The sequence below is a fragment of the Perca flavescens genome, chromosome 19 (assembly GCF_004354835.1).
Source record: "Perca flavescens isolate YP-PL-M2 chromosome 19, PFLA_1.0, whole genome shotgun sequence".
Lineage (NCBI taxonomy): Eukaryota > Metazoa > Chordata > Actinopteri > Perciformes > Percidae > Perca > Perca flavescens.
In genome coordinates, this window is record NC_041349.1 from 25,358,584 (window position 1) to 25,385,233 (window position 26,650).

General features: G+C 42.4%; 1 protein-coding gene across 3 annotated transcripts in view; it reads right to left on the reverse strand.

The window, feature by feature from the left end:
• Positions 1–26,650, reverse strand: part of nlgn2a (neuroligin 2a) — a 214,469-nt gene that overhangs the window by 44,882 nt on the left and 142,937 nt on the right. For all 3 annotated transcript variants that reach the window (XM_028564269.1, XM_028564268.1, XM_028564270.1), the window contains one exon: positions 23,827–23,976. In XM_028564269.1, coding sequence (XP_028420070.1) covers positions 23,827–23,976 — 150 coding nt within the window. The remainder of the gene's footprint in view (positions 1–23,826; positions 23,977–26,650) is intronic.

A 26,650-nucleotide genomic window follows, 5' to 3' on the forward strand; every position in this document is an offset into this window, starting at 1 on the left:
TTGACGTTCTGGGTCAGGACGTACGTTTAACCAACCCGTTCTCACTCCAAACTCGTAAAATACGGACGTTTGGACAGTGGCTGTCACCGTCTGAAGCGACGAAAAAAAATCGCCCTTCAGCGTGTTTGTATAACGTACCGGGGAGAGCAGCAGCTACATGGGGTTCAGCGAGTAGTACGAAATTCCGCGTAAGGAGCTTGGTTGGGGTGGCGGATGGGTCAAACACAGGACTTTCACCCAGGAGACCCGAGTTCGTGACCTGCGCGTTTCCTAAAGTGGCATTCTTCATTAACCGTCCCATTCTTCGAGCGTGTAAGCCCACCCATGACCTTTTCCTAAACTCAACTTCCCGTTATTCACGCATGCCACGGACATAACTGCGTCAAAAGGGACGCCAATAGTCCCGACCAAGCGTGTTTAGTTAAAGCGCGTTATATGATGCTAAAGGAGACTTTTAGCGTCAATAACAACGACAAAGGCACCTGACATGCGGCAAACGGGACAGATGGTGGGTGGGGGTATAAAGCGGTACGTTTCAATGACATGCGGGACAAGAACGGGACACGATCCCCCGGTCTCTTGGGTGAAAGTCCTGTGTTGTTTGACCCATCCACCACCCCAACCAACCTCCATACGCAGCATCGGTCTTTCATGCTACTCACTACAGTTGTCGCGCTTAGTACTACATCATCTAAAAAGGTGCTGACACACCAAGGCGAGGTCGGTGACTCGAGTCTGTTCCATGCGTTCCGTGCCATCGTCCGTCTGAGGGGCTGTCTGCGTTCATTTTTTTGACCGACCTGACATGTTCAGTCGGAGGCAGGGCAGTCGGGGTTCACCCGGAAATGGCGAGCAGAATGAGCGTGACTAGAGTCTCTCAAAATCGAATTAAACTGACCTTTGTTGAGCTGAAATGAAGACAGATTCAGCAACTGCACGGCCTATTTCTCGCTTAAATTGTTTTCAGAAACATGTTTCAGTGAACTATTTTAGTACAATATGAGATCGTATTCTGAACGAGCCGCCATGACAGCCTGGCTTTGAATTTCTGGAGAAAACAAACCCACATGACGCGTTCGTCCAATCAGCTGCCGGTTTTCATTTTTTGGGCGACAATACAGATTAGCAGCCTGCTGTTATGGAGACGTATTGCATCTCGTCTCTTCGGTGTGTTCTGAGGCACTTTTTGGTCCAACTCGGGGAGTTGGATCAGCCCAACTGGCTTTTCTGCCAAAGATTGGCCGGCTGGTTGGTGTGTACCTGCCTTAACAGCGCCGCGGTCGGGCTGCTGCTCTGCCCGGTGTGTCACATACAGATGCTGAAGGGGTGATTTTTGTGTCAGTATCTGACGCTGAGAGCCACTGAACAAGTGTCAGTATTAGACGAGTTGGGAGTGAGGGTTGGACACAAGGCAATACTTTCTGTCTATATACTGTTAAGTGTGTGAATAGAGAGTGGTACATAATCATACTCTAAGCCAGAACCCCCCTCCCACACACACACACACACACACACACACACACACACACACACACACACACACACACACACACAGCTGCATCCATCTTCGCTGGAGGATGCAGAGCAAAGAGCTAGGGGGAAATCAGTTTGGGAGTCAAGATGTTCTTAGAGCATCAATGTGAATGCACACACACAGGGGCCCATACAGTGTATGAATAATGTTGGAGGTGTAGGGGCTCCTTGGAGTATTTCACATCAGCTATATTCATGTCAAGCATTAACCATGGTGTATGCAATGCATTATTAAGCAGTGTGTAGTATGTGGCGTGTAAGTGTTAAGGAAGCAAAATGTACAGGGACACAACACCTAAAGCTTTATGTCATGTTAGTTTTGAGCAGAGGTGGAATGTAACTAAGTACATTTACTCATCAGGTACTGTACTTAAGTACAATTTCTTTTCACGCCACATTCTACTTCGCTACATTTCAGAGAGAAATATTGGACTTTTTGACTCCATTACATTCATCTGACATCTTTAGTTACTAGTTACTTTACAAATTAAGGTTTTTGCACACAAAACACATGTAGTATTATAAAATACAATGTTTTATTATGAATTAAACTACCCAACAATATACAGGCCTACAAGTCCAGCTGAACTCATTAGACCATTAAACACTTAGCTGACTGACAGAACAGATCGTTTACAGTTTCTAAAATGTGAGGGTATTTCTGTATTGAGTATTTTTACTTTTAATACTTTAAGTACAGTTTCCTGATGATACTTAGATACTTTTACTTCAGTAACATTTTCAATGCAGGACTTTAACTGTAGCAGAGTATTTTTACAGTGTGGTATTAGTACATGTACAAGGATCTGACTACTTCTTCCACCACTGGTTTCAAGTGTGTGTGTGTGTGTGTGTGTGTGTGTGTGTGTGTGTGTGTGTGTGTGTGTGTGTGTGTGTGTGTGTGTGTGTGTGTGTGTGTGTGTGTGTGTGTGTGTTACAGCCTTCTGTATGAACGGACTTGCAGTTAAGCTATTCTGAAATTAAGACAGGCAGTAAAATGTTTCAAATTAGCTGCCAAAAATACATTTCTTCAACTCCAAAGGTAGCCATACTTTAAGGGATCTGCTGACATCTACAAACCTGCAAGCGAGCCAAAAGGGAGAAGAAGAAAAAAAGGAATAAATAAACAAATTCCCTCATCTTATTCCCATCTTATTTCTGCACTCAATTTACCACACTCATATTGAGGACGGGAGGTAAGAAAACTGCCAAGTTGTCAGAACAGGTGCCAATTCCAATTTGCTTTTTCCACCGCTCTCATCTGCTCAAAGCCCACTTGGAGCCAGCTCATTTTCCCAAAGTCACCCAGACATCTTATGTTTACATGTGTAAGGCAACACCCGCCGTTTGATCCTATTCTATTTTCTAATACGACAAATAGTCTCAACACTTTGTTCACATACAAGGATCTCTCCCTTTGGATCTCCGTGCGTGTGCGGGAAACAAAATATTGTATTCACCCAATTTCCTTCATCAGTAGAACTGAATGCCTTTTTTTGTCCTTTCTGTATTCTTTTACCAATTAGTCGGCCAACTAATGAGCACATTTGTTTCTTTCCAATTAAAAAACAGCACAAGCAAGCGGGGAAAGGTGCAAGATGGCGAGGGAGGTCAGACGGCGTGAAGTGGGTAAAAGCTTTGAGGAGACACAAAGACACGCTTTGTGAGCAAGAACAACGATTAACAGATTTTGGGGGTGAAAACATTCTACTCTCACCCAAAGCCACAAATGATAGTAATTATCCTGCATTGCAATAAGAGAGAAGAAGCTTCTGAAAAAGAAGCACAAGAGAGCTGAGTTACCTTTAGTAGCCAAAAATATCAAAGACTGGACATGTATATGTATATGTACAGTGGGGGAAATAAGTATTTGACCCCTTGCTGATTTTGCAGGTTTGCCCACTTACAAAGAATGCAAAAATCTACAATTTTAATCATATGTACATTCTAACAGTGAAAGACAGAATCCCAAAGAAAATTCCAGAAAATCACATCATATGAATTTATTAAAATTGATAACCATCGGATGAGGAAAAACAAGTATTTGACCCCCTGGACAAACAGCATGTTAATATTTTGTAGAAAAGCCATTATTGGCCAGGACAGATGTCAAATGGTTTTTATAGTTGGTGACAAGGTTTGTGCACATTTCGGCAGGGATGTTGGCCCCTCCTCCCTGCAGACAGCCTCCAAATCATTCAGGTTCGAGGTTGTCGCCTGGCAACTCGAATTTTAAGCTCCCTCCAAAGATTTTCAATCGGATTCAGGTCTGGAGACTGGCTAGGCCACTCCAGAACCTTGATGTGCTTCTTCTTCAACCACTCTTTTGTTGCTTTGGCGGTGTGCTTAGGGTCGTTGTCGTGCTGAAACACCCATCCTCGACCCATCTTCAGCTCTCTCACTGAGGGAAGGAGATGTCGGTCCAGAATTCCATGATAAATGGCCCCGTCCATCCTCCCCTCAATACGATGGAGTTGTCCCGTCCCCTTGGCTGAAAAGCACCCCCAAAGCATGATGTTGCCACCACCATGCTTGACGGTGGGGATGGTGTTCTTTGGGTTGTACTCGGTGTTCTTTGCCCTCCAAACACGACGAGTTGAGTTGAGGCCAAAAAGTTCTATTTTGGTCTCATCTGACCACATCACCTTCTTCCAGGCCTCTTCTGAGTCGTCCAGGTGGTGAATGGCGAACTTCATGCGGGCCTGTACATGTTTCTTCTTGAGCAGGGGGACCTTGCGTGCGCTGCAGGATTTCAATCCATGACGGCGTAGTGTGTTACCAACCGTTTCTTTTGTAACTGTGGTCCCAGCTGCCTTCAGTTGATTCATCAGTTCCCCCCTTGTGGTTTTGGGATGATTCCTCACCGTTCGCATGATCAGGGACACCCCACGAGGCAAGATCTTGTGTGGAGGCCCAGACCGAGGAGGTTGGCGGTGGTGTGGTGCTTCTTCCATTTCCTGATAACTGCACCGACAGTTGATCTTTTCTCTCAAGTTGCTTTCCGATTCTCTTGTAGCCCATCCCAGCCTTGTGCAGATCAACAATCTTGTCCCTGATGTCCGTAGAAAGCTCTTTGGTCTTGCCCATGGTGGTGATGTTGGATGCTGGTTGTTTGGGTGTTGACAGGTGTCTTTTATACAGGTAACGAGGTGAGGTAAGTGTATTTGATGTAGATAATTGGTTCGGATTGGGGCTGTGTCTTAAAGAAAGACTAACTGGCTTGTAGGAGCCAGAATACTTGCTGTTTGTCCAGGGGGTCAAATACTTGTTTTTCCTCATCAGATGGTTATCAATTTTAATAAATTCATATGATGTGATTTTCTGGAATTTTCTTTGGGATTCTGTCTTTCACTGTTAGAATGTACATATGATTAAAATTGTAGATTTTTGCATTCTTTGTAAGTGGGCAAACCTGCAAAATCAGCAAGGGGTCAAATACTTATTTCCCCCACTGTATATATAAAAAAATAAACTCACGTTTGCGATCCAGTGCCAGTATCGTGCTGTGTTGATGTTCAAAACACACACAACATCATAAGAGAATCACAGAGCAAATTAATCTCTTCCACTTTTTGGGTGCTGCTCTGAGACATATTTAAACTAGACCTTTAATCAGGGAAACACTGGTGCCGTTTCCTTTGCCGGATGGCGTGGGAGTCACTACATCACACAGTCTTCTTGTGCGTTAGACCCCAGGGTGCCGTAGCACGAATGCTTCAGACAGCCATGTATATGGATGGTCACATAGCTACAGGCTAGAATACATTACAGACAACTTTCCACTGTGTCTCAGTGGACAGCTGGGAACCGCGAGACAAGCAAGCAGGGATGTATACCGACGTATACACATGTTCCCTCAAATATAGCTTGAATCTTTTAAAAACACACACACACACACACACACACCTTTCACAGCCAATCATTCGTCCTGTTTAAGTCGCAGACACGCATATCCTCCATTGGCCCTGAGAGCTAAGCCCCCCCCATCCCCCCACCACCACCACCACTAACTGTTGCTACTAGACATGAAGCGGTATGAACATTTCATTTGATTAAAGTGACTACATTTTTTACAGTAATCAATATTTTTATATTCTTAAAGTGAAAATGTTCACAAAGTACCAATAGACACTGAATTAGTTTTTTATATTTAATAAATTACAAATAAAATGACTACACAGTTTGAACACCATTACATTGTTTGAGGAAATAAAGAATTTATTTTGCTCCATTCAAAAGAAATATAGTTGAAACAAAACTAAAACGTTAAAAAAATCTGACTTCAATAAGACTTTACCATCTGATTTACCATTAGATTTGATCAGTGATAGCTATCTATCGTGAGCGCCTACTAATGCTATGACTCAGCGAGTTGGCTGAAAACTTGTTTTTAAATTTTTTTTTAGCCGTCTCATTTTAAAACGAGAAATCTGTATGAGGGGCCTTAAATCTGTACTTGAATGCTACATACAATATTTAGTAGTTATAGCTACATCCTCACCAGCTGTTCCACGTTTATTTCCATGCAGAATTCATGGAGCAGCATTGTTTATGTATTTCAGGGTGAAGACAATTCGTCCCAGTAGAATAGTAAAATAAAATAAATTTCCATTTATAACCAGGAGTTATGAAAGACATCCATTCCTTGCACTCCCACTTGTGATTTTTAGTTCTGGAGGTTTAAAAAAAAAAATTTAAAATAAAACTCATAACAGAGTACTGTTTTTATTGGAGCACCATGCACACTGGCATGTGAAGAAATCCAAAAGCTTAACAGGCCTGCTGCACCTAGTTGCTGTTCCTAAGCTCTGTTTAGACGATCGCTGTCGGGGGAAAGGGTTTAGCAAACGTTCAATCGGTTGTCGCAGGCTTTTGTCTGGTACTGTACCTTCCTGGGGTTTTGGGACTTTAAGTCCAGCTTTGTGCATAAACACAGACTCAGAAGCGATACACACACCAAGGACGAAGTGGTTTCATAACTGTATTCATTACCAATTCAACAGTCAACTTCTATGGGACTGACTGTTGTATGTACTGAACAAACATTGACAAAAGGCTAGCAGAGGGCACGAGAGAGAGGCCATAAGAGCATGGAAACGTGCAAATGCATGCGCACGAATCACAAACAGTTACTCAACCTACCTTTCTCTCTCATTCCGTGGGCATGTTCAGGGTTATATTCAAGCAAATGACATCTACTTCATTAAAATGAAAGCATGTAATACCTTATTTTTCATTCATTTTCCACAGATCGGGGTAATTGCACGGCCAAGAGGCTTTGTGCGACAATTTCAAGCATCTTCAAGCATCATTCATTCATTTGTTGCGCTTTGAAATGTCACGTTCCAGAAGTGTTAAGGGAAATAGCCTCACGCAGAGAGAGAGGAAAAAAAAAAAAAAAAAAAACGTTGGTTTTGACACAGGAGCTCAAGCTTGTTGCGGCACCACTTTAGAGGTACCATCTGCCTCATTCAAAGCTCAACAGATTACAGGGCTTTCCATATGAAAACATGAACTACTTTCAGCGTGCGTGTGTGTGTGTGTGTGTGTGTGTGCGCGCGTGCACGCCCACACGCATTCTTCCACGACACACACAGAACTGCTTGTACAAATAAACTTTCATTATCATCAGCCCCGTCTTTGTTTCAACCCAGCCGAGCGTGAGCAGGCATGTCAGGGTTGCAGGACGTAAACGCGGCGAGTGGAATAAAGATACACAGCTGAGCGCAACCTTCCCTTTAGGTTAGTGAACCCGGCTCGGTGATTGGCAAAGGCTTGGTTCCGAGGGATAGGCCGGTTAATTAGTTAATTAGCTCTAGCAGCTTCCTAACGAGATGCCTACACTGCTTCACCCTTGATCGGAGGAGGAGAGCTGGAGTAGCACAGGTGGAAGACATACACGCTATCCCCACCTTGTACATATTCATATCTGCTCCATCACCACCACTTAAACTAACACGTATACTGTACATAAATTCTTAGAGAACCATGGAAGGTTTTCAATTAATGGGCCAGGTGTTGTAACAGGTCGAAAATGAAAGTGTGTGTAGGTGTTCAAGACCGCAGTTTACCAGTTTTAAGCTCTAAATTTGCAGCTTGGCTTAAAGTAAATTAACAGGAACTAATTTGCATACTTACGTACGTGCATGCATACTTATGAGTGTTTGAAGAAAGAAAGAAATAAAAAATGTGTTTACCTCTTTCACTGTGTGTGTGTGTGTGTGTGTGTGTGTGTGTGTGTGTGTGTGTGTGTGCTTGGGGCTAATGACAGTATAGCTTGGTCTTGGGTTGGAGTAAACCAGGTGGAGAAAAGGAGGGGGGATGGGGCATGGCTTGGAAAGTGGCCAGGCCGAGAGGTGGCCTGGCTGGGGAGGGGGTGAGGCAGGAAGCGTGGCTCTCTCTCTGTGTATGGGTGTGGGGCTGTGGAGCAAAGAGGAGATGGAGCAGGTGTAGCCTGGCTCTCACACTGCTTGCAGCATCTGTTACTGGGCCAGTGAGTTACTACGGCCAGCCTGTGTTTGGCGTGCGCGCATGTGTGTGTGTGTGTGTGTGTGTGTGTGTGTGTGTGTGTGTGAGTGAGTGAAGAGAAGAGTGAACTGCACGGGTGAGTGAACTCTATTTCTCTCACTGCTCTCCTCTGCTTTCCCTTTGCCCAACTCCCTTGGCCCTGTGCTGTCTCATTTTATTATGTGTGTGTACACGCTCTGTGCGTGTGTGCTCATGTCAGGTGTCCTATCGCCTCCGACGTTATCATGCTCTTCCTCCTGTCAATCACAGGTGCCCCGGCCAACCATGTGGTCAACACCAGGCAGTCCCGTCCTTGAACTCACGCTCCCTATAATGCAAATGACTATTATTACCATTCATGTTGCCTGTGTGTCTGTGACACACACACACACACACACACACACACACACACACACACACACACACACACACACGCGCACACACACGCACACGGCATGGAGTAATGGGCTAGCGAGGCGAACAATGAGGAAATGATGCGAATATAAGCAGTAAAGATTTTTTTTTTAAGTTGTGATGGAAACTTCCGGCCATTAATGGACAAATAATCTCCAGGGTTGCTGAATGTGGGGCTTCCCTGGGCATTCACACGATTGATTATCACGTTATTATATATATATATATATATATATATATATATATATATATATATATATATATATATATATATATATATAAAGTTTTTTGGAAATGTATCCAGAATACAGAACTATTTGCTGTGGCAGAGGTCTGTCCTTTTAGATTTTTAGTTATTTGCTAAGTGCAATGCTACTGTCTATGGACAATTCAGTTGTTTATCAGCCAATTCCGGCAGTACGTTGTTTGGTTTTATATCAACCTGAACAAAAAAAAAAAATATATATTTATGTTATAAATAAGTAGTCCACTGTTGCCAAGACTATTCAATTTATTTGCCTTCTTAACCGTTCTTCACCTCAGAAGCTGCCTATAGGTCTAAAATAATTGGGTGGCAGCTCAGTTACTATAATTTAATCTTAAGGAGAAAATGTCATCACTGTATACATTTTGTTCTAGTTATACCACTCAGACCAGCCTTAGACAGCGTAGTGAATATGTGCTATTCAACAGGCAGAAAGGTAGAAGCCCCCTGCAGCGGAGGCAGAGACACTGACAGCAGCCTCAGTAGACTAGGATGTAATGAAGCCACACGACAAGGTCCTTTTCCAGGGAGAGACACGGGAAAAAAAAACACCTCTCAATTTACTCAACTGGCAAACGCCTTACCTGCCGCTCCTTTTCTCCCTAACACATAACCAACAGGTGACAGCCTCAACTTCACACCGTTTCTCTCGGGTTTATTAACAATCGTTTGGGGAAATGCCAAAATCACTGAAAGAGCAGACGTTAAAGAATAACCAGGAAGGTTGAAGCAATGCGGATACAGCAAAACATGTAAATACTTCCAATTACTATTAACTGAAGACATCTAACTGGGTCTAAGTGTTCAGTGGCGGATTCATCTTAGAACATGAGTATGTGAGCTGCATGAGTTTGCGTTAGTGATACAAACAACGCGCACACATCCAGAGAAAAGCACACGATCAGAGCTCCTACAGTGCAGAGGAATATTAAAATACATAGCACTGTTGCATCCTGATGCCATTTATTGTTTATTATGCATGTGTGTTGGCTGCATGCAAAGAAATTGGCAGTAGTTTTAGTGCGCAGACACAAACATGACATCGTGTCACAGATGCTGACTGCTTTCCTTGGCTGAATATTGTATGTACACTTACTAACAGCCTGTCTTTATAAGTGTCAATCTGAATGTAAAGATGCATGGGATGCTATTTTAGGATCCCCAAACAACCCTTGCCATCCCCCAAGGGAGCACTAAGTCTCCCATTAAGCCCCGTAGCGTCGCACGATGATTCAAGCGGCTGTCATCCCTCCATAATGATGATCCATCCCTGGCTATTACCAGCCCATGGTTCCTCACTTACAAAGCTGATTGTTTGACATGTGAAACATACATCAGCATAATCTGCCCCATAACTCAGTTTTTAAAAGAGTGCCCACAGCAAATCGTGTGTGTGTTTGTGTATGCGTGATTGTTGGGGGAGAGAGAAGAGATGAGCAACAAACAGGAGAAGAGATAAAAGGAACAAAGGGAGAGGATGTGAGAGTGTTTTGACAAGGACAGACCAATAAAATGGTAAATATAACAGGGTTCATACAGATTTTAACCAATACTTTTCCATGACTTTTTGGCAAATTTCCATGACTATGTATTCCTAAAAATGTCAGTCGACATCATACAATAAGATTAAAAATCGTCTAACTGTTTAGTCTGTAGGTAATGCTTCAGGACCTCGTCAAATAAAAAGGACATAAGACCTCTGTGTAGCGACTGTCTTCAAAGCGAGCTGTTTAAAATGAGGAGCCAATCCAAAATTACATAAGGAGGTACATTTACGTTCCCCACACGCACATTTGGGTGCCAAATGACTGTGAGGAAACGGGACGCTGAAAAGTTCGCTGACATCCTCGCACGATTTAAAAGGATAGAAGCAGTTTGTGACTTTTAACGCGCACAATACCTCGCCCTTAATGCGTCTTGTCTAGTAACAATGGAGATTGTCCCCTGTCTTGCGCCTTGAGTCTGACTCGTGAGGGAAGAACCTGCAATTGGCAACGTTGGTCGATGTCGATGGAGGAGAGAAGAAGCTAGTGATGGTCATTCTCGAGCCTCCACGCGCATCCACAACTGCCTGGTGCTTGGCACCTTTAGCGTGGCTAGTTAGCGCTGCTTATTAGAGATGTCAATGATCTTAGAACATAGTCCACATCTCGCTTTACTTGGGTCCTGGACCTTCTCGAGCCCCGTCTTGTATTTGTCCAAGTGAAACCAGACATTGTTAAATTGGCACTTTCCTGGCATTTCAATTTGATTTCAATCTCACCGACTTTACCTCAGGCAGCATCGCAACAAGTGAGTGAACTGGAAATGAACTGAACGTTATGCCCCGAATAGAACGTTAAGGTTAAGACGACGTGAAATACATTTTTTATTAAACGCATTTTTTTTATTAATCACATGTTATGCTGTGTTAAAAAAAAAATTCCATGACTTTTCCAAAACTTTCTGGGTCTTTAAAAGTTTTCCAAAACCTTTCCAGGCCTGGTATTTGCATTTTTCAAATTCCATAACTTTTCCAGTTTTTTTCAAAATGTACGAACCCTGATTGAAATGTAAAACGAGAAGAAAACAAGGGATATGTTTTAGATCGAAAGAACCAAACTGGAACACCTGCCAAGTAATCTATTTCCCAGTCATTATGGCCGCCACGTCATCTTTAATACACTGGACATAACATATCACAAAGAGATGCATTTTCCCGTCTCAACAGCATGTGATATAATATTTCAAGATTCATAAAAAGCATTGAATTGGGGTTAATCAAAATAGTTACTTTGCTTAACTTTGCCCAGACTGTCCAAGTAGAAAAAAATAAAAAGTGGCGTAATTATTTGTTGCTGTCGGCCCCACCATATCCTGACTCAACACTGGCTTTTAGGATACATAGTTAAATGGGATCACAATTTGTTCAAGTAAAATGCTGTTATTTTTCAATCTGGGTCCAATATTTATGTTTAGGGCCATGCTAATTTTGCACTTGCCGCTATATGAATTTGAGAAACTTGATAAAAGGAAAACATGTATATTGAGGCAAATTGCGCAGGGCTTACCTCCTAAAGCTTTCTGAATTGTTTAGTTTGTCCTGCAAGTTGGCCCTGAAGTACAGTAGATCCCTATGCAGTTAGCTACATTAGCTAATCTATGTATGCTAATTCTACTTTAATATTGCAAATATTTTCCACTGCCGCTGCGGTGAAAACTAACTAATGTAATCAACGTTTTGAACTAGTTGTACAATAAATATGTGATGTGTGGACCCTGGGTATAAAGTTTCAGAGGTTTGATTACATTGTTGGGACTGCCAGCCAGCTTTGAATTTGAATTAGTATACTCTCGTCGTGCATTATATATCTGGATTATTAATAAAGAGAGGCTGTTCTTTTTTCATCTACCAGTATTATACGTTTGTATTCATCCATAACAGGGCAAAAACCTTCCTGGGAGGAATACAGGCCAATACAGATGACAGTATGCATTACATGTTGCAGCACACATAATGGTATATTAGTACATATATTCCTGAAGGTGTGACACTATAGGAGGAGAGGGTGGGAAAATAAAGGAGCAGATAATAGAGGAAGGCAAGAAAGGAGTCGGCACGGCAGGTGAGAGAGTATCAAGGCCACGGACAAACAGAGGAGAAACGACGTCTGGGGAGCGATGAAAGGGAAGCTGGGAGAGCTGTCTGAATACATGTCTGTGGCTGGGTTCATGGGTGTGTCGGTGCAGGAGGGCATCCACGTGCATCTCACCTGCCCATAGGGATGTGTATCAGTCGGTGTGTTTGTGTGTGATGCAGGCTAGCTGAGGTGCTAATCCCCTCTCAGAAAATAGTGGACCTGTCCTCTTTCTCAAAGTCACACACTCTATACCTCCCAACACACACACACACACACACACACACACAAAAAACAGTCCTCCTTTCTCTCCCCTAACATAGAGTCAAGAGGACTTTGCTCATCAATTCTGCCGGAGGTTGCTATGGAGACTGAGAATAGCGGGTGTGCGTGCGCGAAAGTGTTTGGTAGAGGTGTTCACCCAGTGTGTGTGTGTCTTAATATCTTCTCTGTCCTGTCACACCGCTGTGTTTTTGTGGGACCACACACACACACACACACACACACACACACACACACACACACACACACCCACCCACCCACGACCCCCTGCCAAAGCGTTGAGCAGACATTTTTCACTCCACACTCCCTGAATACCAAAGTTTTACACATTAACAGAGTGTGAGTGAGGCAGAACCATTTTAAGGAGGATTCCATCCTGAGCCTGTGTGTGTTCACTGCATGCACTGATAATGCACAAGATCTGCTGCGTGCGTGCGTGCGTGCGTGTGCGCAGAAAGCCGTCCGGCGCATATATAATTGTGCTCTAGATGAATGTCTGCTCCAGTGCACACTCAAAAGCGGCTCTGCAGGTTTTATTTTTAGCATCACAGGCAAATGCAGGCCCACCCCCCTGCTCTCTGCCCTCTCTCTCTCCTACTGTCACTTATCTCAAAATCTCTCACCCGACTCTGTGTGTGTGCGTGCCGTGGCCACAGCGTGCTCGCACACACAAAGCTCATTCTGCAGACAGTATGTCGACATATAGTGTTGCAGCTCCCAAAAATGCTCCAAGCTTTGTACCGCGCCGTTCCACCTCTCTGCTCTCATCATCTTTGTTAATGTCTGAACGAATGCATAGTCTCACTTTCATCTCCCTCTATTCTGCTCGTTCTCCCTCCCCGACTCATGCACTGGCCGCGGCGGGGGAGGTGACGTATGTACTGTAAGCATGTCTGTCGCCAAGGCAGCCTAGGCAAGGTCAAGTGCTCAATGGCCCGGCGAAGCTTTTCATTACATATTTAACTCTGCAGAATTCCCTGCAGAGAAGTCGCTGGAGACCGCATGCTGCTGCTTCTTCTTCTTCTTCTTCCCCCACTGCCACTTGAGCTATGTCTGCTGCTGGAGAAACGCGTCTGCCTGGGTGCAGACAGGTACATTTAAGTCAGGCGTGTTCCGCTACGTGAAGGATTCCGCGCGGGTTAGCATTTGAAAAGCACTGGCAGGGCTGGAGAGGCGGCTGTTAAATAAGGGTGGAGTCAGTGGAGATGGAGAAAGAAAAGATCACTTCTTTCAATCAGCCAGATTGATAAAAAAATAAAAAATAAAAAAAAAATAAAAAAGATTGAGAAGGTTGATTTCTCTTCCTCGACCACTATTACTGCCATTCCTGTCTTTCTGAGCTTGATTTCTTTTTAGTTTTTCTTAAATGCTCTCATATAAGGAAAATGAAAGGATGCATACACAGACCTACAGATACCGAGACCGGGAAGAGAAGGCAAGCAGAGAGAGCGCAAACTATATTCTGTTACATATTAAATATACTGGATATAACCCCAAAACTTTGAGTCCTAAATACTGTTTTACAACTAATTAAGGCAAGAAAAAAAAAAATAATTAAAGCGGAGACATGATTTTAGGGAGGTACTTGTACCACAGGATACAAAGTTACTCTGCTGTTTGCGGAGTTTCAGGCAAATCCCACCTCAATTAAAGGTCCCATATTATGCTGATTTTCAGGTTTGTACTTGTATTTTGGGTTTCTACTAGAACATGTTTACATGCTTTAATCTTTATTCATCATTATTTATCTGATACTGTCTGTCTGAATATACCTGTATTCACCATCTGTCTGAAACGCTCCGTTTTAGCCCCTGTCTCTTTAAGCCACCCTCCCAAAAAAAGCCCAGTCTGCTCCGATTGGTCAGTGTTTCCTGGTCTTCCGCATCTGCACTCTCTGCATCTCTGCACCGTTATTGCAGCCGGGTAATGATAATAACAGCACTGTAGTGACACTTTCTACTTTTATATAGTATAGTTGTGACATTACAACCGCACAGAAGTCCTGACGGCTCGTTTAAAGGCACAGTTTCTGAATACGGGCTGTGTGCATTTCTCCGTGGATGGAGTGTTTTGATACTTTTTCAGTATATCTATGGTACCTCAACCTGCTTTATAATCACAAAAGTTATGGAAATCTCACTTTTTGCAATATGAGACATTTAACAAAGTCAGAAGATGCTCCAACTGGAATAATGGTGGTCTTAACTCCTACTTAACCAAACTGCAATTTCCCTGTGGTTTACTGGTTAGACCAACTTCCCCTAAAGCGAAAGTGGGTTTCAAAGCCCACTTCAACCAGCATGCTTCACAAAAATACTCTGCCAATTTCTTGATATACTGGTTTTGCATTTCGATCTTGCTAATTTGAGGCTTATGAGTGCACTCAAAGGTTCTTCAATAATGTTTCCCTTTCCAGCTAACTAGCATTTCCGTCCATAAAGCCTCCCTTGATGGAAGAGTACGTGATTGCAGTTCTTAAATATGTTTGACAGCCTCATTTCAAGTCCAGTGGTAGATGACTTCGCAATTTACAATCCGATACTTTTCAGACACAGTATGGGTAATACATGTTTTAAAAGATCAGCTTTACGTTTTAATTAGCAGCAGTGCATTCAAATTAACTCCAGCTGTAATCATTTATATCACCAGGATTATGAAATACCCTAAATTGAAAACACACAGTGATGCAACACGTTGCAACCAGGACCTGAAGTTAACTTTTTTGACAACCTGCCACAGTGACTTTTTACCAGCCAGTTTTTTTTGCCTCATAAAGGTGAAAAACAGGACTTGCTGTGTCTCTATGATCCTATCCTGTCCTATTCGTGGTAGCCTACTTGTGGACATTGCACCGTCATCACATGCTGTAGTAGGGGGGCCCGCCTTGATAATACTGCATAGGGATACATAGACAGTGAAAGTTGCAAAAAGTTTGCAACTTTTTTTTGTATAGTTCTTTAAAAATAAAAAGGAAACTTGTTTTGGGGCGAATAATAATTATTACTATCAATGAATTACTCTGGCTGAGATTTCCTAGGAACCTTACCAAAAAGGATCAGGATGCTGCAAATGTTGGTATAATTGTTGGTAAAACTGTCAGTGGCTTGTTGATCTTTACATTGTTAGTTAATTTCCTATCCTGGCCTGGGAGATGTGCGCGCACACACACACACACTCACACACACACTCTCTCACACACACACACACACACACACACACACACACACACACACACACACACACACACACACACACACACACACACACACCTGGGCTGGGACACATTCATACGGTTTGATAAAGTATATTGGACTTTAACTTATCATTGCAACTACAATAACGTAGCTGTCCTCAATTTAGGTCATCCTGTACGTCTCATCTGCGGTTTTTCCTGCATCTACCGTGTGTGTGTGTGTGTGTGTGTGTGTGTGAGCATCAGTTGCGGGGAGAACGGAGCAGCAGACCCGCCCGCTGCAGAGAGCCGACAGGATTGAAACAGCGACTTTATAGTGAAAAATCATTACAGTGTACATTGATGTTAAAATGTGTACATGTTGGCAGGACGGTCTGAAAAGTTTTGGTATGGTCTTTCGCTGTACGTTTTGTTGGTAAATGTGAGATGTCACACACGTCTCGTCTTCATAACAGAAACAAGGAAATGAATTTGACCCGTTCTCACTCCTGCTTGGTCAGTGGCTGCACGTGGGACTGCTGGGATTGTCTTGAGTAATGAAAATGCAATAGGGGGCCCCGGCTGTCAATCAATGTCTTCCAGTGATGTGGGCCCCTGATTGGTCCGAGAAGCAACCATGTCTGAATCACTCAATTCTCATTGGCTACCTGCCAATGTGGCAGGTGAATTGACAGTGTTACCCGCCAATTGTAAAATTCACCCGCATTTGGCTTATGGTTGGGTGTTAATTTCCGGCCCTGTTTGCATCCCTCACAGTTAGGGCTGGGCGATATGGACCAAAAGTCATATCCCGATATATTTTGGCTGAATATCGATATACGATATATATCCCGATATTTTTTTCCGCAAAGTGAGAGCAAATGTTCAGTCAAAGCCAAAATCAAATATGACATGTCACAAGTAGTTTCATAGAAACAGTTGCAAAATCAAATAAATAATAAACCGGTTTCTTCACCTGGTTCATGATTAAATGCTCAGCTGTTCAAATAATAAAATGTAAACCTAAATACTGTATAACAGGAGTACCTTTTTTGAAATCAAAGCTCCATATTTGTGATTCGTTCCAAAGGTCAATTAAGCTTTTGATATTAATATAATCTACTTTGTTCAAAATGTAATGCCTCATGCCTGTAAGCCTAGGTTTATAGTCCCATTCTTCCACTTGATACTGCTTCCACTTAAGTAAACTAAAAGATGAACTATCGACTACAAAACAAAGAAACTAATTAATGTGTTAATACAAAGAATATTTATTATGATCGGTTCACAGATCTGAGTTCAAACGGAAACTTCACCCTTCTGAACTAAGAGTTTCTGCTTCAAGGTGAAGTTTAAAACAGACTGAAATGTCCAGGCTCATTCCTCCACTATTTATTTCTGTATGTATTTATGCGTTACATGTCATTTTAACGGGCACTGAGCTCCAGATCCTGCAGCCGCAGAGCGGTCTCTGCTGCCCGCTGTAGCTTCTCTCCGTCCGCCTGCCGCCCGGCAAACTTAGTGGAACTTTCCGCCCGATATCGACATACAGGTCGTCCTGGACTACGTGTAAGATCCTACCGATCACCACTCTGTCTTTGGCTGGTCCGATTTGGATCAGCGGGGACCCAGCGCAGCAGCGAGGCAAAGCTGTGTTTTTCCCGGGGGAAGAGACGCTGCGGCCGGCCACGGAGCTCTCCGCCTCCCGCTGCCGCCGGAGCTCAGGTTGCTGGTCGAAGGCGGCATACATAATCATAAAACACATTGTCACCTGTTAAATGTTATTCATTGCTGTTTGTTCTTTTCATTTCCTCTATCGAACATAATTAAGCAGTACAAAAGTCCGGCATCTTTAGCGTTGATCGGAATGCTTCGGACCCCTGTTCCAAGATGGCGGCGGTTTTGACGTATGTTTAGAACCTCAAGGCGACATCTGTGTATATATCTATGGGAGTAAGGATCACATTTGAACTATATCGATATATGCTATATGGTCTAATTCCATATCTCATTTAAAAATATATCGATATATTTTTTATATCGATATATCGCCCAGCCCTACTCACAGTAACTTGTGGTAGGCTTAGGTTGCTTTCACGCTAGTCTTGGTCGGACAGTCCGGTTCGGTTGGGCTGGCGTGAAAGCACATCCGAACTCTGGTGCGGATCAAACAAACAAACTCTGCTGCGCTTGAAAACGGGGGTCTCGGTTCACTTCCAAGTGAACTAGAGTTCGGTGAGAATGTAATGGGAAAAATTACATTTAAGCATAATGCCTTATATTTATATGTTTTATTTCTACTTTAATTCTCTCACATTATTGAAAGACTATCTCAGTTTCTGCTTAAACTGCTGAGGTATAAATGGTGGTTCAGAATATCTAGAGTGTCTGCCGTATTGGTCAAAATATTTTTTTTTTGGTTTCCTTTAAATTCAAATTGAAAATGTTGAAACAGGGATTAGAAGAACAAGAGGTAAAACTAATGAAAAAAGACAAAATTAAGACAGAGGCAGGCAAAGAAAGCAAAAACACACATAGACCAATAACCTCCTCATCAGTTGTAACCAAAGCCCATGTTCTGAGCTTTCTCTAAAAACCATAAAGACAAGCTGGAGAAACGGAGGGACGAAGAGGACACAGACTCAACTCTTGGACAGGACCGACAACATCAGTCACACCTGCAAAGGGTGGAAAGACCAACGAGTACGTGAGAAAACCATGTTTGAAGCGTTTGTCTGCATGTTACAACAGGCTGGTGGGCAAAAAAAAGGCCCAAAAAAGGCCGCTCCCACGAAGGACGTGGTCGAGCCAGAGGAGGGTACCGTGGGCAAAATGATCAGCCCTAAAACCCAGACCAGTGTTGGTACTGCAAGGACTTTGGACATTGGGTATGTAACTGCCCGAAGAAAAAGCAAAAAAAAACTCAGACAGAGAACAACACCTGTCCCTCTGTTTGACTGAGTCCAAAACTGATGAGGAAGGTAGTGCTGACACACACACACACACACACACACACACACACACACACACACACACACACACACACACACACACACACACACACACACACACACACCCGAAACAATGGTAAAGATTGTTTCCAACGATTTGTCAAGTGCTCTGACAATGGAAGAACATGGAAGACGCTATTGGCAAAAATAGATATAATCATTAAAGTAATTTGTGTATTGTGATTAGGTTGTAATCAAAAGGGTGGAATGTAATGGGAAAAATTACATTTAAGCATAATGCCTTATATTTTTAGGTTTTATTTCTTCTCTCACATTATTGAAAGACAGTTTATCTCAGTTTCTGCTTAAACTGCTGAGGTGTCCAGTCTGGAACATAATGTGAGCTGTTTGTCTGAATAGATAAAGGTACAAGGTCACCCTAAAACTATCTCATGTTTTCCCATGCCAGTTAAGATGTAACTGGGGGGTGAAAGTCGTACAGGGAGGTGAGATGACTCCAAGATGTCTCTTGCATTTCTGTGATTGTCGTCATGTGTATTAGATTGCCTGTCAAAATTGTAGCGTCATAATAATCCAAGTGCGTGTGTGCTGTCACTCTGAAGATGCATATAAGCCTGGTGTTCTGTTCACTCATTTGAGAAACTGACTCCACACTGGGCTGCGGCCTTTTGTGAAATCATGTTGCTCCTATATTTGCAAATATATATATGTTTTTAATAAAATACAAAAACCCAAACTTGGTTTTAGTCTCAGTCTGTCTTATTTGTTTCAATTTACTAAATTCTAAAAACCTCTACCCCCCTGCTGCAAAAGAAACTTCCACGACAAGAACACGATCCGATCCAAATACAGGAAGTGAACCAAAAACAGAGCATTTACTAGCCTGCAATTTCAATCTTGCACCCAATTTACAGACTTATGTGATTTAAGGGATGATAACTTTCAGATCCATAAGCTGTTCTGACCACACATCGCTGGCCGTCTGTGTGACATCATCATCTCCTCTGTCCTTCACTCGCGGTCTTGTCAGCTGCTCACATTGTTCGACTTCTTCTAAAATATTAGAAACACTAAAGCAGAACCAGCAAACCCAAGACGTTATAAATTTGGTGTTGCTCCATTATTTCTGAGAGAAGTGCCGGCGAGTTTCCGATATTCTGTCCAATGGACCATCGACCGTTTCGACCGCGTGACGTGTGTTTACAGTGTGTGGTGTGTTTGACCAAGTGCGGTGTGAAAGCCCGAATCGCACTGAGTACACCTAACTATAGGTTAGGACTTTTGGACTCCCGACTGGAGCTGCAAAACAGCACAACAATCTGTGCCAATATCCAATATGAGCAGGAGGGGGTCTGACCCTTGAGGGATTGAAGATAATCTCATGCAAAGATAACCATTTCTGTCTGTCCAGTATCGAGTTTGCATTTCACCACATCTAGCTCCTGTATCAATAATTCCTGCATTGGCCTTCCAAATCAGCATGTCAGATTGCTGAAGCAAGAACACAAACACAGCGGCAACCCTCGCAGTGTATCCACAAAGCAGACATCGATATGCATGAATGCACGTAGCTACACTTGCTTGATGCACACCACCTCTGAAACCCACACAAATGTGCATTTCAAAGCCCCATGCTGGCCTCTCTGTGAGACTCTCTCTGCCAAAGTAAAATGCCATCCATCATATAGGATGCGTGGTGCAAAAGAATACGCGCATTTCTCCCAATCACGGCCAAATTGCAATAGCTGCGGCGTTCGCTTGGCATACAAATGACAAAAGTCTCCCTCTCAATTTGCTTTCTCCTTGACTCAAAGAATGTGATGAGTGTGTCACAGATAGGGCGCTGAGAGAAGATAATGTAAGAGATGCCACCAGACTACCGAACAGAGACACATGCAAAGATACTGGAAAGAAATAATAAATAATAATAATAATAATAATAATAATGCACATTCAGTGACATAGGAATCACCTGTGAGAATGTAATACTTCACCATTAATTCTTTTCTTATTTGAATTAATTTCAGTAAAAAAACTTGGAGTAGCTGCTGATACTTCTGACTCACTTGGATTCCCTCTGATCAGGATTATTTTTGTCCATCTAAAGCTCTACATACTGGGCTCAATCTGGGGGAAAAAAAAAAGACTCCACTAAATAGACAAACCGTTTACAGAATGAGTTGTGCAATAAGACTTCTTATACTTCTTATTATGAAGCGTATTTTGTGGCACAAAAACGATGCAGCCGGTTTGACGGCATCAAACGGAAAATTCCAGTTTACTACAACTTGGATCTTATTTTTGTAATTCATAGGTATGGGAAACTCAAGCAGCTTCAATGAAGAAACACAAGCAGTCTGACAGGTTGGTAACAAGCCAACTGTTCAAAATATTGAAACCACTTCATTTGAAGGGAGAAAAATGGCACTTATAATTCCCCCAATGGACAGGACAACTGTGAGTGTGTTTTCTATTCCAAAAAAGTGGCTAAAATGTTTGTTGTTTATCAGATCTGAGTAATTAACATGGTGGGAACAATGCTATTTGTAAAGATAGGAATGATCAACAGCTACAAAAATAAGACTTTGGTTGGAGAAAAACAAAAGATCCTTTAACTCCTTACCACTGCTCAGTACTGGAAAATAAAAAGCAAAGAACGACAATCCTGTCACCCACTGGTTTCCTGGCAGCTTCCTGGATCTCTGATAATGGTCACATTTTAGATTCCACTTCAGAATTGAAACACTTTAGGTAATTGCCGGCAAATAAAAATCTGTCATCATTGTAAAGACTGTGTAAGTGCTCCGAAAAACACAGAAAATACCCCCCCCAAAAAAACATGAACAAAACAAATCAAATGCGAGGCAGCCGATTTTCAAACAGCTTCCAGTGGCCCACTCTCTCTTTGGCTAATGAAATATCTAATGCACTTCGTTTCCTTTAGTTAGCACCTGCCTCCTTAGAGGCATGTTCCTCCTCTCCGAGCTAAATTACTTGGTCTCAGTGGAGCGAGACAGAGTGCGGTGAGTAACAAAGAGGAGAAGTCAAGTGTATTTTCAGGAAAAGGATGACGAGCCCGGGCCGGTGAGCTGAGGTGACTACGGCAGAATCTCACAAGCGACCTGCGCAGACAGGTTACTGTATACTTACTGCACTCGGCATTTAAAGCCACCTTCACTACTTTCCAAATCACTCACCTTCACTGTGCTGTGTCTGGTAGCAACAGCTCGAAAGTGAATCACAACCGTGCCTTCCCCTAACAAAAAAAAAAAAACACTCTGTAAAGGTAATTTCCTTTTTACAGTCCTTCGCTCTTTGTGGAATGAATTATACAGCCGCGAAATAGACGTCTAGAAGTTGGAGGCGCCGGGCGATGGCCCGCAGTTAAAATGAAGAATTGTGAGGTGCATTTCTGTGTCTGTAAATATGCCAGATTGGTATCTGATTTGCATGCTTGTTCCCATCTCTGCGTTGTCTCTAATAACAGCCTTTGCCAGAGAGTTACTGGCAAAGTGTACGTGGAGAGCGTCTGCAGGACTCAGTGCCTAAATAAATGATGGTGGTGGTGAAAAAGTCAAAGGTGGTGCAAGACTATAAATCTATTTAGAGTATAAAGGTGGGGAATGTTTGCCTGTTGATCTGGCTGCTAAAATAGAAAGTAACAGAATTCTCACTGCGTGTAACAAGTAGATGCTGATATTTTGTGACCTTCATCTAATTCAATTTTAACGATGCAGTTACAGTATTTGACAAGGTATTAGAGGACTATGGGTAAATATTCATGCCACAAACATGTAAAAAATAATTATTAGAGCAATGAAAAAACAATGTTGAGATGTGGACTTGAGACTTGGTGACTTGGACCCGAGTTGACTCGATTCACCGTTTTGATGACTTGCGACTTGACGTAGACTAAGTAATGACTCGAGACTTGACTTGAGGCATAATGACTCGGATGACTTGCGTGTATTCATAATGGCAACATTATGGCAACACATCCTACCTCGTCTTTTCTCTTCATAAAGACCGGATACTACAGGTAAGAGTCCTTTATCTTGGGTGGAAAAAAATAACTCGAGACTTGCTCGAGACTTGGACCAAATGACTTAGACTTACTTGGGACTTGAACAAAGTCTTGGTCACAACACTCGTTTTCGCTCATACAAATGTAATTATTCTTATCTGTGAGCATTACAGACAAAAGTCGGTTTACAATTATAATCCAGATAAAGATGATAGGAGTTTATCCACACGATCCAAATTAAATGCTCCTTTTAAAAAGGTCTAATATGTAATACTGACCACTAGTGTTTAAAATAGTTTCTGCAGTCCAAAATCTTAACACTGGAGAGAGCCATGCTATATTCGGAAAAAAGGCCTTAATTGGAATACCAACTAAATACCAAAATGCTGTTTACTAGGGGTGTGCAAAAAAAATCGATTCACATTCTTATCGCGATTCAAGCTCTACCGATTCAAAATCGGTTCATATTTTTTGAAATTTAAATTTCTTTTTTAAATTGTTTTATTGTATGTCTACTGCAATCACATGGGAAAAGTAACATTTACATACTGTGAATCGTTTTTTGAATCGAAAATCGATTTTGAATCGTGACATTTTCGGAACCGTGCACCCCTACTGTTTACGTGATATGTATCAAATTCGGAATATTGTCATATTCAGAATAATAGTGGAATATTGGTGTAAACGTACTTAAATACATCATCAGAGTGTTTGGACAGGACTAATCAACAAAGGAAATCAATAAGAAAATGAGCGCCCATGATCAACGCCTGTGCTGGTTATCATCAAAGTGATGAATTCTACTGATGACAGACTTAGTCAACAAGAGTCTGATGCTGAGAGAAAACCACTTCAGTGTGTGCGCAGATGAGCGTTTAGAGTTTGGATGGATGGACGGTCAACGAAAACGTGAAACATGACAGTCTCATTGCTATGGGAGCATATGCAAACCGAGTGAGTGTGTGTGTGTGTGTGTGTGTGTGTGTGTGCGTGCCTGAGCAACTTTGTTAACATAGTTAAGATATATAAAGGTCACTTACCGAGCACACCGAGCCGGTAGTTCATGGTCACCACGATCACGTTGCCGTAGGCCGCCAGGACGCTGGCATCAAACATGTTTCCGGTTCCCTCCATGTAGGAGCCTCCGTGAATAAACAGCATCACCGGCTTCTTCCTGCGGTCACGGATATCTACACACACACACACACACACACACACGCAGGCACGCAGGAGCGCAGGAATAAGCAGGGAATAGAGAGCAAAAAGAAAAGTCAATAACTGTATTTACGCCTCTCATATTCTCTTTGATCACATATTGTGTTGGACCATAATAAACTGAGCGAACGGCAAATTTGCTCGGCTGGATGAGAACACATTCCCATATTTTAGGGCCTAAGAACGGCTCTGTTTCCCTGCAGCTGGGTGTCAGCTCTTAAAAATGTGCTTGAGGTAATTTAGATTTCAGGCAATGATTCCAGCAACAGGCAATAACGATAGACACCGCAACAGGAATCTAATCAAATGTTTCCTGGTGATTAAAGCAATAATGCTCGAAGAAAATCACTGGCTAGTGTAGCATATTAGAGCTCACCTGTGTACCACTGCCTCTGACAGTCAGCAGTTACTGTAGTTCACACTGAGGCCCAGATTGACCAACAGTGATGCCATCCTATGCACGTAACACAAGGAAACGCACGTGCGGCTGATTCCACCCGTGCAAGCTTATTTACTAAATCAAAGCAGGAAAATGACGGCAGACAGGGGTAATTAGTTCAAAATGAGAATGTACACATGTGAGTACAAAAGTACACTTTTCCTGCAAGTGTTGGTGTCAAAGTTCAGCCCCAAAGAGCTCTCTGCTGCGAAGTAAAAGATGTTTTAACACTGGGCAGCACAATTTACAGGTAAAAAAATAAATAAAAAAAGCACCAGTATGACATGGGGGAGCCATATTAAAGCCAAGCCTGCAAGGAGAAAAGCCAATGTCTGATGCTGTTCTGTGTGCAGCCAACAGATACTATAAGGCCACTGGCTCCTAATACATCATGTCTGCTGAATTTCCATAATTTCCTCATTTTATTTTGCACATTGGAACTCGGAACTCCCATAAATGCAAATCACAACTCGCCCTGAGCTGCAGGGACAGCTATATCAACCTATTTCTAGGTCAATTACCCTGTGGGGAATCTTTAGAAAACACTGTATTCTTGAATCCTATCCTTTTGTTTTGTTACACTGGCACAAATTGTTTTGTGGATCCTGCCTTGAGGTTAAAAAAAGTAGAAAGATAACTGAAAAGTTCCATGTGAAGATGTAATTTCTATTATTGGAAAACACAACAAAGTTTAGGTTTAGAGTTGGTTCTTGTGAAATACAGACTGTGACAAATACGCAATCCAAAAGGGCACTTTTTAGATTATAAATAAATAATAATTTCACTTTTGTTACATGTTATTTGTAACATTTGTATTCTATATTTGTAGATATATTTTATTCATGCATTTTGTCTTGAACATGATTGAAAAGAGTCAAATCACTTTGAAATTCCACTTCGACTGTTTACTAACTTAAAAAAATAAAGTGAAGATCCGATCAACTACCCTGTGAAAATGAATATCTTGAGGGACCTGAAGGCGCTCGAAATTGCTGCTCATTAAAAACTATGATGAAATGATGATACATTCTAGCATCATCCTTTCAAAATGCATGCAGAACATTTCAATGTCAGATGCTTGAACATACGGCGGCTACTACGGCGCTGTGTGCATGCAGCACGGTCCCTGATGGGCCCTCGTTGGCCTTTGAACCAGTCTCCCAGCTGACGGAGAGCAACGATCCTCCTGCCTGCCAGGAGCCTACGGTAGCATATGGCACGCAAGACTTAAAGCTGTGGCACAGTGACAGCCCCTGTTGGCGTCTGTGTGTGTGAGTTGGCCTGGGGATATGGAAGAGCAGAAGTGCAGAACAACCACATAAATAACCACTACAGCATCTGTTCGAAGGGAAGAGAGATGGAGGGTGTCTGGCTCCCTGTGAAACCTGCTTTTAAAAACACACACACGTTTATCGGTGTTTTTTGCCCCCAACAGTGCCTTCCAGGCGCGTTGGGAGGCACTGGTTATGGTTAGGTGCCTTGAAGGCAGCGGTCGCAGCGCTGCCTGGAAGGAGCAGTTGGGGGCAAAAAACACCATCGAGCCACACACACACACACACACACGCACACACACGTACTTCGGAGTACGTGAGATTGTTTTTATGCATAATTCCTAAAGTAACTATAAAATAATAACGAATGAATTTCATGATGGATTCTAAACATTTGAAATGTATGCTAGCATTTAAGTTTTTCAGTAGCCTAAAAAGGCACAGCACTGTAATTGTATGTACCTCTTCATAGGTTTTAGTTTACTTTTTTTTTTCTTAAAGAAATATTCAACCGATTAATCGATTATCCATAAAGTTGGTGATTAATTTAACAGTTGACAACTAATCGATTAATCTTTGCAGCTCTAGTTTAAAAATCACCAAATACATGACTGAGAGGTTTACTGTCACTTACAGCTTGTTGTGGATTTAAAATTGTTCTGCTACTCAGTGGTGGAGCGTAACTATTCACGGGTGTGTAACGTACTTAAGTACAATTTTAAAGAAACTTTACCTACAGGTGTTAAGTTGCTGCCACTGTCTACCTCCGCTGCGCTTCACAATAAAAGCCTTTAAAGTGTTAGTGTTTTTCCACTGTGGCATTACAATTACTCCGAATGCTTCTCCCACCACTGCTATAATTAAACTCTGCATTATCTGCAATAAAGACGTGAATTACAAATGACAAGACACGCTGACAGTCCTTGTACCTCTTTATAG